At 33.2% G+C, this 15,994-nt stretch overlaps 1 protein-coding gene across 1 annotated transcript; it reads right to left on the reverse strand.

Annotated features, from left to right (window-relative positions):
• Positions 1–3: 3 nt before the first annotated feature.
• LOC141684379 (kinesin-like protein KIN-13B) lies at positions 4–7,591 on the reverse strand. Its single transcript, XM_074489305.1, has 12 exons — positions 7,330–7,591; positions 6,897–7,112; positions 6,144–6,341; positions 5,810–5,917; positions 3,781–3,858; positions 3,593–3,674; positions 2,781–2,940; positions 2,390–2,692; positions 1,655–1,873; positions 1,226–1,568; positions 1,085–1,150; positions 4–551 (listed from the first exon to the last, which is right to left on the reverse strand). Exons 1-12 carry the CDS (start codon positions 7,483–7,485, stop codon positions 378–380), a joined length of 2,103 nt encoding a protein of 700 aa, XP_074345406.1. The 5' UTR covers positions 7,486–7,591; the 3' UTR covers positions 4–377.
• Positions 7,592–15,994: the final 8,403 nt, after the last annotated feature.

Below are 15,994 nucleotides of genomic sequence, written 5' to 3' on the forward strand. Positions count from 1 at the left end.
AACTGCAATTTAATTCAATTTATTAAGAAAAACAGTAACAAGTTCTTTATCTAGACAACAAATGGCTGCAAATTTTACATATGGGTCACATCATGTATATCTATGGTTCTGAAGACAAGTAAATTAACATTGTCGATAATGTATCGAGATCCAACCAGTGTCTTGTATCACCTGATCCAATATGGAGTCCCCTGGTTTCTGATATTATAAAAGTGCAATAACATACTCAACGACTTCGATATCATTCTCCAATTCACTAAAGCTCTCCAAACTGCAACTATGAAACAACTCGCAGCAGCAAAACTTTGCATGAGCAAACCAACTACTAGTACTCACAAGTATGGAGCTGTGTGACACGCTACTCTTATACGTTTCAATCAAGTTTTATGAACTAGAACATTTTGCTCTCTTAGACTTCTTTTAAAATGAGCAAGACGATTTTGCAACTGTAGGACGCTTTCTGCCTTCTGGGAAAGAATTACAGTCAACCTAGAGACGTAGTCATCCAGCTGGTTTCCTGGTTGATCAGCCTCAACCAACAAATTCATCTCCTACAGGAATGAAAGAAACAAGTGAGATATAAGCAGGGATGGACTCTAAATCACTCTTGCATGAGAAGTACACAGCCCAGGAGAAGCATATTGTCGGCGAAGAAAAAAGACAGGGAATGAAGGAAATGAGGAAATAGTAAATAGAATCTGAAACAAATCCTGGATCTATGAAGTTACAAAGTTTTCTAAAGATGACCTCAGACACTACAACCGAGGAACAGATATTGTGTAGGTGTTATTCAAACTCCCGCATTCCTTATCACTCATGATTTTATTTTCAGATGTTCCTTTCTTATTTAATAGGGAGTAACATGTTAAAGATCAAATTAAAAACATAATGCGGCTACTTGGCAATGAAAGTAAATGAAACAACAATACTACAAATTACTGAATTCATGTAGCAATGGGTTTATAATCTGCTTTTTCATTTCTTAATATATCCACAAAAACTTCTTCAAAATGTAGATATAAGATGCATGGAGCTGCATAAAATATCAGTCTCCACGGTGAAATCATAAATGTGTGTCACAAACCTCTCTAACCATATCCATGGTATCCTCCACCTGTTTCCTATGAGCATCTACAAGGTCTTCCTCTTCCTGGCATAGAGAGCAAAGGTCAATATGGAGCATTAACCAGAAAAGGCATATAACCAATTTTGCTACAGTTCCCACCTTTAATAGAGCATTCAAATCGTCATCAGGGTGTGAGATTTTATGATCAATTTTTATTGGATCGTTCAGATTTGTCTGGCCACCGAATCTCCTTATTTTATCTTTTGTAGCATAGGATGCTTCAGGTTTCATATTTTTCTTCCACGATGGTTTCTCTGGCTCATGGAACTCTGATGCACCATAAACCTCTCCATCAGTTTGTTTAGGCCATGAATCAGCTTTGTCATTTTCATACTTCGACACCCGGGGTAAAGAAGATGATAACAACATGGTGGTTGATTCCCTTAGGTTTATGGTTGAAGATGATGTTTCCCTTTTGCTTCCTTTTGACAGACTCTTCACCCTATAATTTGAAAAGAAGTAAAAATTATATATTACAGAACAGCTAAAAGAACTGCAGAATTTATAAAATCCAAACACATTTTCAACCTGTCAGCATATCGTAAGGTGTTAAGAGTATGTTCACATGATCCAGCATTTGGTGAGATGCAAGATATCATGACAGTTCGGGAGTTTCCAACAAATGAATCCCTCAGTACTTCAGTTAATTTACTGCCTCTAAATGGAATGTGGCCTTGGTCATTGTCAAGAGCTCGGATACATTCTTTTAGTGCAAGCAAGCTTTTATTGATCTCAGCACCTTCCATTCTGCATTAAATAATACCAACACTTGGTAAGAACATTTTAAGTATACCATGAGTAGGCAAATGACACATTACAGTGGACATCAAGGTACCATGTTTTAGATAAAGATATAGGATTAAGTAGATCAAGGGTCTCTTGAATGCATTTAGTCCTTCAATCAACTGTGTTGTGATCCTAACAAGGGACCTAAGAAGGATGGAACTTGAAATATCTACTCATCAGTGGTTGTCAATATTTCCGACTTGATTATCTCCAACGTGTTCAAAGGTAACGAATTAAAAAACAGACAGCTGGATGTTCTACTTCGAATTTTAACAATCAAGAGCTCAAATGGCATTTCAATAATCTTTGGAGTCAAAAGCAATCCTTGTACTTGACTTGCTGCATAAGTGACAATCTAACACCTTGTTTCTACAGGTTATAATGTTGCTTAGGGAAAGAAACAAATGAAACCCTTTATTAGCTACATAACAAAGACCTTTTATAAATGGAAAAGAGCGTGCAAAATATCTAATTAACCTCGTCTGCTTATCGTTATCTGTAGTATCAGCTCCACGTTCACTTCCAGCAAGATCTATGAAGGAGAGTTTACCGACAACACGGGCCGGCTTAGATTCACTCCCATCTGCTGACCTCTTAACTGCAAGTTGGAGAATGGCATGTGACCGGGAAGATTCCTCATTTGCACCTGTTGTGCCTGTACTTCTTGTAGCATTACCTCTCTCGATGAGCTCTTTAATCGTTTCCACATCTGATACTTTGTATTCTTGCAAACCCACAATGCAAACTTGTTTACTACCATCCTCACGCATGCAAAGTTTTCTGCCCAAGAAGAGGTCAGTAAACATGATTTCTTATGCCACTAAATTAACGAAAAATAACATAATATATAACAAACAAGTTGACTTACTTGCGATCATTGAGGAGATCGTAAAGTTTTCCTCCATATATTTCAAAAAAACTGAAATACAATTGAAATCCTTGGTTCCGGTAAGTATGGTGCATTAATCTTAAAATATCTTTGGATGCCTTGAGTGGCAATGGTTTCATTGTAAAAGTCTTTCCACTCCCTGAAAACAAAAGCAGGGGAACCGTTGCTCATTACAATCAGTAAAGCAAATAGCAGCTATAATACAAAATTTGTACAAAGGAAGGTGTCCCATAAACATTTTCTAACTTGTGGGATTGAGAATGTTACTATTGAAAACAGTTGCACCCTGGTTATATTTTATATTGTTATCGATGATATTCATTTCGAACTTCCTCTAGACGAAGTGCTAATAGAAATCAATGTTTTGTGCATTGCACGACATGAGTAAAGAGAAACGAATTAGCATATTACAGAAATACAATCCTTCCACAGAAAAAAAAGGAGAAATAAGATCCTATCTGTTTTAATAATTATTTATGTACTTGCAGTGAAAGACAAAAGGAAGCATTGATGCTACATCAGTATGTTGAACCCCTATGCGACTAGTCTCATAAAACTGCATTATTTAGTAATAAGAATGTTACAGTGGTCCTGAATTTATGGAAAAGCCTGAGCATGTATTCTGGACTTTTAGCTTAACCCCCTCATTTTTTCTACGCTAGATTTCTAGATTACATAGTTTTGGTTAATTAAAAAATCAGCAAAACTCCATTATTAAAAATAATATTAAAAAATATACATAAAATATATTGAGATGCAAATGGACCTCAAACAAGATTGTACGGAATCACCTGTTTGCCCATAAGCGAAACAAGTTGCTTTTGTCCGCTCGAAAATGATTGGAACTATGGGCTCCACAGTTTCAAAATAAACCTACAGTTTAAATTTACAAAGCAAGCTGGCTTTATCTGAGTGACAACCATAAGAAGTAGTTTATTTTTTCTCATCTATTAAATATTTAGTTATTTTATGCAATCACCTCATCATTTGAAACATCCTCACTGAGCACTGCATCAAAAACAAATTCGTGCTTCTCCACATACTCGGTCAAGTCAACCTGCAAAATCAAGAGTAAAAATTATACGAACCTTGAGTCATTCCATTATTCTATTAAAACTAATGTGACCAATCATGCTGTGTTTGGCACTCTGGATTACCATAAAGATGGTACTTGTTACATTAAGTAATTATTTTTAAGCTTCTATGTAGAACTGTAGGTTCCTACTTATAAATCCTTTTTTTGACAAGTCCTGCTTATAAATTCTAAACAGTTTGTACAACTGAATTAATAACACATAACTCATAAGATGTAAAAACTAACACATAATAGAATTACATTTTAAAAGGATAATATAGATTTTTTTCAAGTCGTATGCAAATTTAATTTAAGTAACTGAGTTCTAGTACCTACTCCCCCGCTTCTCGGAATTTAACTTATAAGACAATTTTGGATTACTTTTACCTTACACAAAAAGATCATTTTTTACATTAAAAAAAATATTACTACCAACGGAGCACGTAATGTTTCACCAGTCACATTCCATATACAACTGTCTATGAAAAAACTTTATAACTTGAGCATAACTAAGAGTACAACCATTCTCAAATTATGATGCCAGTATAATCTTTAAAAAAAGTCAAGTTATGTCAAATTGAAATCATTCTTTTTACCATCAGATACAAATTTTTTACTGCATAGTGGAACTTAAATTTGTTGATTTTCTCCCCGTCACTCAATGCCCATTTTGGGTCAAAGGGTAAAACACTAAGATCCCACCACTAGGAAATTAATCAACAATAGTGTCTGAAATATATGTTTGTGTAAAATTTGGGGGGTGGGAGGAAATAGACTCAACGAGACCTCTTTCCAACCTGTATACCAACTCCCCTAAAACCACAAGCTGTTAAGAGAGTTTAATAGGATCAAATATTATGTTTTAATACCTTATACATAAGACAGTAGATTGTAACAAAACAGCATAACGTCCTACAAATATGTTGCATAAATTTTGACATGAAACAAGGAAAGAATTTCAATAACAAGTGTGCGCCAGAAATGAACATGCAGGCAAGCACAAGCTCAAGCACACACAAAATTGCATTTGGTTACAAATAGGTGAATCAACCATGGCCTTAATTTTCATCAAGTCCTTTGGTCAGTAACCCGAGGGTATGACGGGACAAAATGATAAAATAAAATCATTCAAGAATCTAACATCTTGAGTAAAGAGGAGAGGAAGTGGCAATAAGAAATTCTTATATAATTATGTAAATAGTTTATTCCTACTATAAAGTATGGATTTTAGTATGTACGTTTATATGTCTTATATGTGGGGCTAGTGCTTTATCGAATTTGTAGTAAAAAATAAAAATAACCCAATTGTTTGGGGGCCTTAATCCATTTAGGTCATATTATTAGGGTTTTCTATTCCTATATATGTGATGTAAACCCCCGCATGCTAGTAAAACTTAAGATACTATGGAATGTTGAATTCAGTCTCTTTGTTCATGAGTTGTGATCCATCATAATTCTCCCCTTTGCGCTTTGGAAATCCTCAAGGTAGTAGGTTTATCTGCAATTAATCCACCCAATATATATTTTTTACTGTGTTAATTTTGTATTTACATAGTTTCTGAAATCCGTCTTGATCATTGAGCAAGATGTTTGCTGATCCTATATCACAAATGCTAAAGGCTAGAGTCCGTCCTTTTAAAAATGTGTTTATGTTGAAATATTGTAGGTGAATTTACAATTGTCACCAAAACTACAAGTAAAAAAGTACAAATTGACAATTGATTAACTAAACACAAGCATCCTGGAAGTTGGCCTTAAATTTTTTATATTTTGTATGCAAAGTCGCAAAGTTAAGAATTAACTGAAACAAAAAGTGGAAGCAAGTATCTAGGACACTAATATAAAAGAAATGGCAAATAAAGTTTATCTTCTTATACTGTTGATAATTCCATTTTTGTTTAAACTGGTAAAATTAGCTAGCGCTTGTACTCACCTTAAGTTTAGTTTCATGAACTGTTAGAAAATTCATTTGTGACTCTATAGTTATGATGTCTTCCTCATTTTTAACAAGCTCCTTCTTGTTTAATGGTCTTTTCCGAACCTGTAATCAAGTGAAAATAAGAACGAATTAGAGTACATGTTGAATGTATCAAGAATGTTGAAAGCTTCTTATAGCATAAATGAGTAAATTCCTTATAACTAGAAACAAATTCCTTATATCTAGTGTCGATCCAGAAACCAGAAAAAAATCCTTATTATTAGACAATAGATAAGGCCCTGCAAACATTCTATAAAAGAATAAGACAACCTAAAAGTAGATAAAATACCACAACTTTAATCTTTGCCACATTGCTCGCCTTCTCTGTATCAGGTACAAAAGGTTTTAAAGCACTATTCTCTGGCAAACCACGAGCTTTGCTACTTAGCTTGTTGGCTCCATAGTAGGGCTCAGAATTATTAAAACTTTGACCTTGTGAAGAACGATACGTAGTAGGAGGAGCATCTACCATAGCAGGAATTGGCATCTGCCAATATAATTCTCAATATCAACAAAGTGAAACAGTAAATCCCAGTGTAACCAACATAAAATTGACCAAAATGAAACTCACAAAATCAGCATTATTGATTTCACAAACTTAAAGTTAATGCCTTACATAAACACTTCTCAGCTGACCGATATGAAGTTGACCAAATCAACAACATTGATAGAAACTTATATCTATCTACTTATTTCATGATTATGGCAGACTTCAGTTAATACTAGAGCATTCACATACAAAAACAAATTTAAGCCGCTTTGCAGAATTTGGACTAGAAAAGCATGCCATAGTAAGCCAAAATTAATAGAACATGTAAACATAGACCAGGTTAATTGCTACATACCAATTTGTAGCCCTCGCAATAATTTACAATTGCATCTAATAAGCATGCTTTACCGTGACAAAACTGATATGATGTTTATAAATAAACCGCAAAATTTGTTGCACTGCAATGACCTAATAAAAATTTTGCAGCACTATATTATGTCGATCAAAATAATATCACTCTTTACTTAAATAAATACAAAAGCCTAGTGATACCTCAGGAATAAGCTCCGTGTCGAAAGAGTGCAAATCCAATAGACCAGGACTGAACTCACTAGCCTCTTCACCTACGTTTGTATTCAGAACTCTCGAGTTTCCAGGCGAATTCAGAGAGGGCTCCATAAACAAGTCATTTCCTCCACTAAATGTCCTCTGTGGATTCTTATACATTCTCGAACCCTCAACTCCTCCTCCGCCATAAAATCCAAAATCCTAACACAAATTAAATAGCAAAATACTACAATCAGATCCGTGTGTTGAAAAAGTTCGATAAATTTATAATCGACAAAGTAATAACCTCGATAAATCAGTATTTTTCTCCGTCCCAACATAATATAGAGTCGGTGTGTTTTTAATCTCGATACATAATAATTTAAATAAATGGATAAAATTCTTTGATTCCGAGGATATTAATTTAAAAAGGATTAACCTGTGTTGGAGCAGGATTGGAAGATTGTAGATGTTGTAAACCGGCAGTTTGAAGCCACCGGCCATTTGACGTGGACGATGAAGTTGTTTCAAACAAGTTGTCGGAGTATTGTTTCTGGTGATGTGACGCCGGCGCACCGGATCTTTTCCCGATCATTTTTTTCCTCCAAAAAGGAGAGCGAGCGTATGAGTGGACACAGTACTTTTGCAATTCAAATTTAGAACGTGCTCTTTCGTACTCGCCCCTAATTTCAAATCTAACGTATAATTAAGAGAAAATAAAAAAAATGAAGAAAGGAGTTTGTTATATCTATCTATCTATATCTATCTATCTATACTATACTATTGTAAGCAACACCCTATATTTATTAGTTGCTCGGTACAGTTGTTTGGTAGTTACTCGGTACAGTTGTTTGGTACAACAAATAACAACCGTCAGATCTAAAGTCAAAAAAATGAGAATCATTGGATACAATAATAAAATATTATTATATTAATATTTAAACTGCTCTCATGGATTCAGGGTTCGAACCCCGTCAACAGCTTATTATATTTAAACTTTTATATTCTTTATTTAAACAATATATTATATTATATTATTTATTTTCAGTCAAGTCTCAAATTATTATAAAACATATATTGTTATAATTTATTATATTATTCGATTTATTTTTCAACTATTGAAAATTATATTATAAAATATATTATTAAAAACTATCGAATGTTAAAAATAATCCGTGCATCGCACGAGTTATAGGCTAGTATAATATATATAAGAGAGATCGAGTGAGAACTAGATAATAATGAAAGAGATCATCTTGTTATTCTATATCATTAACAAAGTACAAACAAAACTTATATAGGTTAGTAGAATGGATGTTACAAGAAAAATGAAGAGGCAAAGTGTTAGATATATTTGATAATGTCATGTCTAATATGATTTATGTTTAGTTTTAGATCTTACTTAAACAAGACAAATCAGTACTTAACTGAAATCAGCACTTATACTGAAGTCAGAACTTAAGTCATCAGTACTTAAGGTTCAGGAGATATTTATGAGAAGATAATATCAGGACTTAAAGGAAACGTTCAGATAAGGAAGGCGGCTGATTGAAAGGAAAAGAAGATCAAGACAAACGTAAGAAGAGATATGCATGAAGAAGGAATTCTATGAAGAATAGAATACTTGGAAGAAAAGATATCTGATTGATATATTTTAGGAAGCAGAATTATATTCCATATCAATTAACGATTATCTTGTAACTGTGTAGTATATAAACACAGACATAGGGTTTACACTATAAGTGTTATCATTATCGAGGATAATATTCATTGTAACCCTAGCAGCTCTCGTGATATTTGTTCATCACTGAGAGAGGACAGTTCCATACTGTAACAGAATTTATTGCTTTGAATAAAGTCTGTTTTCTGTTACTTGTGTTATTAGAATTCGATTTGATTGTGCTATACACTGTATTCACCCCCTCTACAGTGTGTGTGACCTAACACAAAGGTTGCTAGTAATTAAGATAACCATATGAAAAACTAAGGGGTCATTTGTTTTCATTTTAATCTCTCTTAGGCGTCGTTTGGTTCGTTGGATGGTATTGAGTTGGAATAAGGAATCGGGTTAAACTGGTATGGGTTTGGAACTTGATACTTGAAATCACCTGTTTGGTTCAAAATAGGATGAGAATATATCTAGTTGATAAACTAATTGGAATCAAGAATCAAAATACATTTAATTATTATTTTTTGCTAATTTATTATTTTAATATTAAAATCTAAAATTATACAGGATCACTTGACTTAATCATAATTAGTAAGGCTAAAAATATATATTTTTTTGAAAAATACCTAAGGCTAAAGATAATTTTACAAATAGACTATAATTTTTTAAAGAAAATTGCAAAAATACTTTTTTCTTTTAAAAAATGCTATTTTCCAATTTGTTTATGAAAATACTGTTTAATGCAACTTGATTCAATTAGATGCAACTTTCGACGAATTTATGCCACTCCATGTAACCTCAAATGCAATAAAAAATAAAATTGATTCAACTAATTGTATGTCTGCTTAATTTTGGTTGATTCTATATTTTTGCAAAAAAAATAGAAGCTAGTAAAATCGCAAAAAGAAATAAATAAAAAAATCTAGTATTTTTGATAATTTTTCTTATTAAAATATAAGCTTATAATTATTTTTACGTACTATTTAAGAAAATAAAATATACATTCACATTTTTTATTCATCAATATTAAAACTAGAGCTAAAAAAAGAATTATACTTTAGTTAAAAAGAAAGACTAGAGAAAATAATGAAAATGATATCCAAGAGTTTGATTTAGCTCATACCCACCTCTTCACATGGGTTTCTAAACCCCATTTCTCATGGGTTTCAGGAATGGGTTTTAAATCAAAAAAATTTTAACCAAACACATGGTATAGGTTTTATCCATTTCAACCCAATACCTCATACCCAGATTTGTTGAACCAAACACCCCCTTAATGAGCTTATCAGACCAGTTAAGATTATTTGATTTTCTTTTTTTCCTTCTTAATGTTAAAATCCTCCTTAATCATTCAAACAAAAAATTGACACTTAAGCATTAAAATTTTGTTTATAACCTGGGCAGTGGCTCATTCCATATCACGTCTAACACAAACAACTGACAGTGGCATAAAAAAAATATTCTTATCGAAAAAAATTTAATTCTTGTTTTATTATTTGTTTCCTTTATTTTGATTATTTGAAATTTCAATAAATTCTTAATTTGTAATTTTTTTGAACAAAAAATTGTAATCTTTTTAACATTACTCCAAAATCTGATTATGAGTGAAAATATCTTGGTTTTGTATTTTATAAAAAAAATTATATATTTTACTCCTAAAATTTATTATTTAATGGGTATATTACTGAAATAGAGTGTTAAAAATATTTGTTATATACTTTTATTCACTTATAAAGATAAAAGAGTAAATTAGCATCATTCAAAAATTTCAGTAATTTTTCAATCAAATGGTATTAATAATTTAGAATTCAGATTATTAACCATTCAGAAATTTTAATGATTCAGAATAAATTATTCAGATTTAACAAATGACCCCTAAGAGTCATCTATTAATACATAACACTCCCCCTTAGATGACTCATAAGAACACCATGCCTCGTTAAAATCTTGCCAGGAAAAATCATGTGGGAAAAACCCTAGTGAAGGAAAAAGTATACATGTGTTAAGCACGTGTAATAATGAGCGTATTATATTTCCCCCTTATTTTGCAATGACTATGAATATCAACATAGATCTCGAAGTCTGCACATCCCGATTATGTGTACTAATTTCTCGAATTGAGTGGTAGGAAATGCCTTTGTAAAGAAATCTGCTGGATTCCTTTTATCATCATTCCTTGCACGTGATGCTGCCTCGTTAAAAATTGTCTTCAACAATTAAATTCATAGCAAAAGAAAATCTCCACTTAATTTATTCAATTTTTGATTCCCTATCACTTTCCGCCTGCAAAATTAGTTATAACTTTATAGAATAGGTTAGTGGAGATTGAATAAAATTATCATTTTGAAACTTCAAGATTAACACGCTCTTAATTTATAATTATGTCAAAACATGTATAGTAAAACATGTTTTAGTTTACTTAGATACAGTACTTCAGGACCGAGAATTTCTTCTTCCTTTTCTCTTGCGCGAAATGGATCCTTATTATTTTCTAATGATCGTCCAATCATGGATGTACACACAGGATATGCCTTATCAATAATAAACCGTTTAAGAATCTTTTCAATATATAAAGACTGGTGGAAAAAGATTCCTTAGATAAATGTTCAACTTGAAAACCAAGGCAGAGTTTTGCTTTACCCAAATCCTTCATTTCAAACTCTCTTTTCAAATATTCAATCGTTTCATGTAGTTCATCTGGAGTTTCAATGATGTTTAAATCATCAACAATACTGCAATGATAGTAAACCCAAATTTTGTCATTTTAATAAAAACACATGGACATATTACATTATTAGTATATCTATCTTTCAAAAGATATTCACTGAGACGATTGTACCACATATGACCTGATTGTTTCAATCCGTATAATGATCTTTGTAATTTAATTGAGTAAATCTCTCGGGGTCTTGAACTATATACTTCAGACATTTTTAATCCATCAGGGATCTTCATGTAAATGTCACTATTGAGTGACCCATACAAGTAAGTCACAACATCCATTAAATTCATTCGGAGCCCTTCTAGAATTGATAAACTTATCAAAAATCTGAATGTTGTTGCATCCATTACCGGGGAATAAGTTTCCTCGTAATCGATTCCCGTTCTTTGTGAGAAGCCTTGAGCAACAAGGCGTGCCTTATATCTCACAATTTCATTTTTTTTCTTTTACGCACAAATACCCATCTATATCTAATGGGCTTTACACCTGCAGGTCTTTGGACAATAGGTCCAAAAACTTGGCATTTTTCAAGTGATTTCAATTCTGCTTCAATAGCTTCTTTCCACTTTGACCAATCATTTCTTCTTTTACATTCATAGATCGATCTAGGCTCATGATCCTCGATTTCCTCAGAAATGTCAAGTGCAGCTGCATATGCAAATATATCATCCATGACAATTTCTTTTTTGTTCCAACTCTTTCCTGAAATGACATAATTTATCGAGATCTCTTCATTATCAACAATTTAAGGTGTTTGATCATCCTTAGAAGATGTCTCTTCAGTGATCAAATTTATGATGTCATTTGATATTCCAACTTTCTTATCAAGTTTCTTTATTTTTCTTGGAGTTTTATCCTTGGATCCAATAGGTCTACCATGCTTCTGGCGTGCTTCAGACTCAGTTGCTAGCATGATTTTATTATCTTCTTCAGGAAGTATAATTTTACAAGGAACATTAACATCTAGTATATGTGACTTTGTCACATTCTTGACCTCAGTAAATGCATCAGGAAATCTATTTGCGACTTCTTGTAGGTGGATAATCTTTTGAACTTCAGGTTCACATTGATTTGTTCTAGGATCATAATGAGACAGGGATACTGCATTCCACAAAATTTCTTGCTTTTATATTTCAAATTTTATCTTATCTCCCCCCTAATGCAGGAAAAACCGTCCCATCAATTGACAATCGACAAATCTTGCCGTGAATGTATCTCCAGTCTTGGGCTCCAAATATTTTATAATGGAGGGAGAATCAAATCCAATATATACCTCTAATCTTTTTTGGGGTCCCATTTTTGTTCGTTGGGGAGGGGATATTGGAACATAAACTGCACACCCAAAAATTTTCAAGTGAGAGATATTTGGTTCTTGACCATTTACCAGTTGCATTGGGGAATATTTATGATAAGAAGTCGGTCTAAACCAGACTAAAAAAGCCACATGTAATATTGCATGTCCCCAGGAAGTAGTTGGTAAATTTGTTCTCATAAGTAATAGTCTCGCAATTAGTTGTAGCCTTTTAATGAAAGACTCAGCAAGACTATTTTGAGTGTGTGTGTGGGCAACAAAATGCTCCACTTCAATCCCAATAGACATACAATAATCTGTAAAAGATTGGGATGTAAATTCTCCTGCTTTATCTAATCTTAATTTTTTTATATTATAATCAGGAAATTGTGCTCGCAATCGAATTATTTGAGCAAAGAGTCTTGCAAAAGCCACATTACGAGTGGACAATTAACTAACGTATGACCATCTTGTTGATGTAGGATTTTATCTATTACGGAAGCATGGTAAAATAATTTTTACGATATAAAATCCATATAATACGCATACAGATCATGAATTAAATCGAGGGATCGTTTCTAACCTTTAAAAGCGATCCAAGAACCACGAGCGAAGATCCTTAGCAGCTGCTCCTCAAGTGTGAAGCACACTCTACCGGTATCCACCAAAAAATCGATGTAATAGAGGAGGAGGAGGTGGAGAGAATTAGGGTTTTGTAAATTTTTAGGTTGAGGCAAAAATAGGGTTTATAATAGTATATTTATAGGCAAAATTTTCAGTTGAAAATTTTCCCATAAAATATTATTATTATTAACCCTTTATTATTCTCACTAATAATTAAAACACCTTTTAATTATTAATCCTTTTTCTAAACACTTTAGAAATAATTCTCTCACTTGATTTAATTTCCAAAAATTAAATTCTTAATTAATAATATTAAGAACTTTTTCTTAATTAATTTATAATCAATTAAATCTCATTTAATCAATTATTAAATTTGCCAATTAATCATTTATTTCATAAATAAATAATTATCAGCCATTATTAATTAATTCCTCCACCATTAAATCATTCTCTTTTATGGTGTGACCCTGTAGGTTCAATATTATGCCGGTAGTAGAAATAAATAATAATAAAACTATTTTATCATTATTTATATAAATTCTCTAATTCATTAAATATGATTAATTAATTAATCATATTTATTTTACATCGTGAGGGATACTTCTCAGCATATCGCGACTATTCGGATAATACGAATTCACTGCTTAGAATACCAAGAACCTATTCAGTGAGTAGTTACCGTACAATCAATTCCTTCTACCCTGCAATGTCACGATTAAATACAAGGCATGGAACTTGTGTCAAGCCTATCTTATTTAATCACCTGCTTTCCCATTCACTATGCTTAGTTCTATTTAATGTAAATTAGAAACTCCTTTCTAATTTCATTCACTCTGGCCAGAGATTCATGAATTAGCATAAGTGGATCAGCATTGAACATTCTCTTCCTTCACTGGAAGGGGTAGATCCTTTATTGATCATACACTATCTTCGTGTACAAATTCCTATACCCAGTAGAGCCCTTATAATTGTCCCTAGAGACTAAGAACTAAACCAAAGTATAGTTCAGTGTACACAAGATGACTATGATGACCTCAAGTCTAAGGATACTTGTACAACTATCACTATGTGAACAACTGCTGACACGTGAGTGAACTCCATTAGTTGTTCAGCTGTGTGAGTCATGTTCAGTGAACTTATTCTATAATAAGCACCTACATATTAGCTATAGTGTCACCACACAAATGTCTATGAGAATAGACATCCTTCATAATGAAGCAAGCATAGCATGTACCGATCTTTACGGATTATTAATTACCAGTTTGTAATCCTACGACCAGGAACTATTTAAGTTTAGAGTTATTATCTTTTAGGTCTCATTATTATGATCTCATCACAATCCATAAAAAGCTTTACTCTAAACTGTGGTATATCTTATTTAAACACTTAAAATAGATAGAGCCCGCAATAAAAACAAAACAAGTCTTTTATTAATATCAATGAAATCAAAACAGATTACATAAAAGTTATTCCTAAATCCTCATACATGATTGGACTTAGGACATATCTCTTTCAATCTCCCACTTGTACTAAAGCCAATCAATCTGGTATCTAATACCCATCTTGTCTTTATGACGATCAAAGTGACTTTGAGAAGGTGGCTTTGTGAGTGGGTCTGCTACGTTGTTATGTGTGTCAACTCTCTCGATGTTGACATCTCCTCTTTCAAAAATCTCCCTAATCAGATAAAAGCGCCGCAGGACATGTTTGGAATTTTTATGAGACCTAGGTTCCTTGGCTTGTGCTATTGCTGCGTTGTTATCACAATACAACACAATAGGCTCTTCAACGCTAGGAACAACTCCCAACTCAGAAACAAATTTCCTCATCCAAACGGCTTCTTTTGCAGCCTCACTTGCAGCTATATATTCTGCTTCCGCTATGGAGTCAGCCGTTGTAGACTGTTTGGAACTCTTCCAACTAATCGCACCACCATTCAGAGTAAACACGTACCCTGACATGGATTTGCTATCACTTTATGATTAAAAACTGGAGTCAGTATAACCTTCTATTTTCAACTCAGATTCACCACCAAAAACAAGAAAAATGTCCTGACTCCTTCGCAAGTACTTAAGGATGTTTTTCATTGCTTTCCAGTGATCTTCACCTGGATTGGACTGATATTTGCTCGTCACACTAATTGAATAAGCAACATCAGGCCTGGTACACAACATCGTGTACATGATAGATCCTATTGCTGAAGCATAAGGAATCTTACTCATACGCTCTCTTTCCTCAGGTGTCTTAGGAGACATTTTTTCGGAAAGGGACACTCCATGGCTCATCGGTATGAGACCTCTTTTGGAGTTTTCCATGCTAAACCTTTTAAGCACTTTCTGGATGTATGTACCCTGGGTAAGACCTATCATTCTTCTAGATCTATCTCTATAGATCTTCCTCTATAGATCTTCATACCGAGAATGTAGGATGCTTCTCCCAAGTCCTTCATGGTGAAGTTCTTTGATAGCCATACTTTGACTGATTGCAACATCAGTATATCATTTCCTATAAGAAGTATGTCATCTACATACAATACAAGAAATGTTACCGCGCTCCCACTAACCTTCTTGTAGACACATGGTTCATCTATATTTTTGATAAAACCAAACTCTTTGATTGTCTCATCAAAACGGATGTTCCATCTACGAGAAGCTTGCCTTAAACCATATATGGTTCGCAACAGCTTACACACTAGGTGTTCATTTCCCTTGGAAAGAAAACCCTCTCACTGTGTCATATACACTTCCTCCTCAAGTTCCCCATTGAGGAAGGCCGTTTTCACGTCCATTTGCCAGATC

The sequence above is a fragment of the Apium graveolens genome, chromosome 9 (genome assembly GCF_009905375.1).
Source record: "Apium graveolens cultivar Ventura chromosome 9, ASM990537v1, whole genome shotgun sequence".
In the NCBI taxonomy this organism is placed as follows: Eukaryota; Viridiplantae; Streptophyta; class Magnoliopsida; order Apiales; family Apiaceae; genus Apium; species Apium graveolens.

Excerpts from the sequence above, each read along its gene's own strand:
- LOC141684379 (XM_074489305.1), bottom strand. The coding sequence starts at position 7,485 with ATGATCGGGAAAAGATCCGGTGCGCCGGCGTCACATCACCAGAAACAA. Across the intron at positions 7,113-7,329 it reads CCAATCCTGCTCCAACACAG|GATTTTGGATTTTATGGCGG; the intron begins GTTAATCCTTTT and ends AATTTGTGTTAG. Across the intron at positions 2,941-3,592 it reads TTTCGCTTATGGGCAAACAG|GGAGTGGAAAGACTTTTACA; the intron begins GTGATTCCGTAC and ends TTTTGTTTTCAG.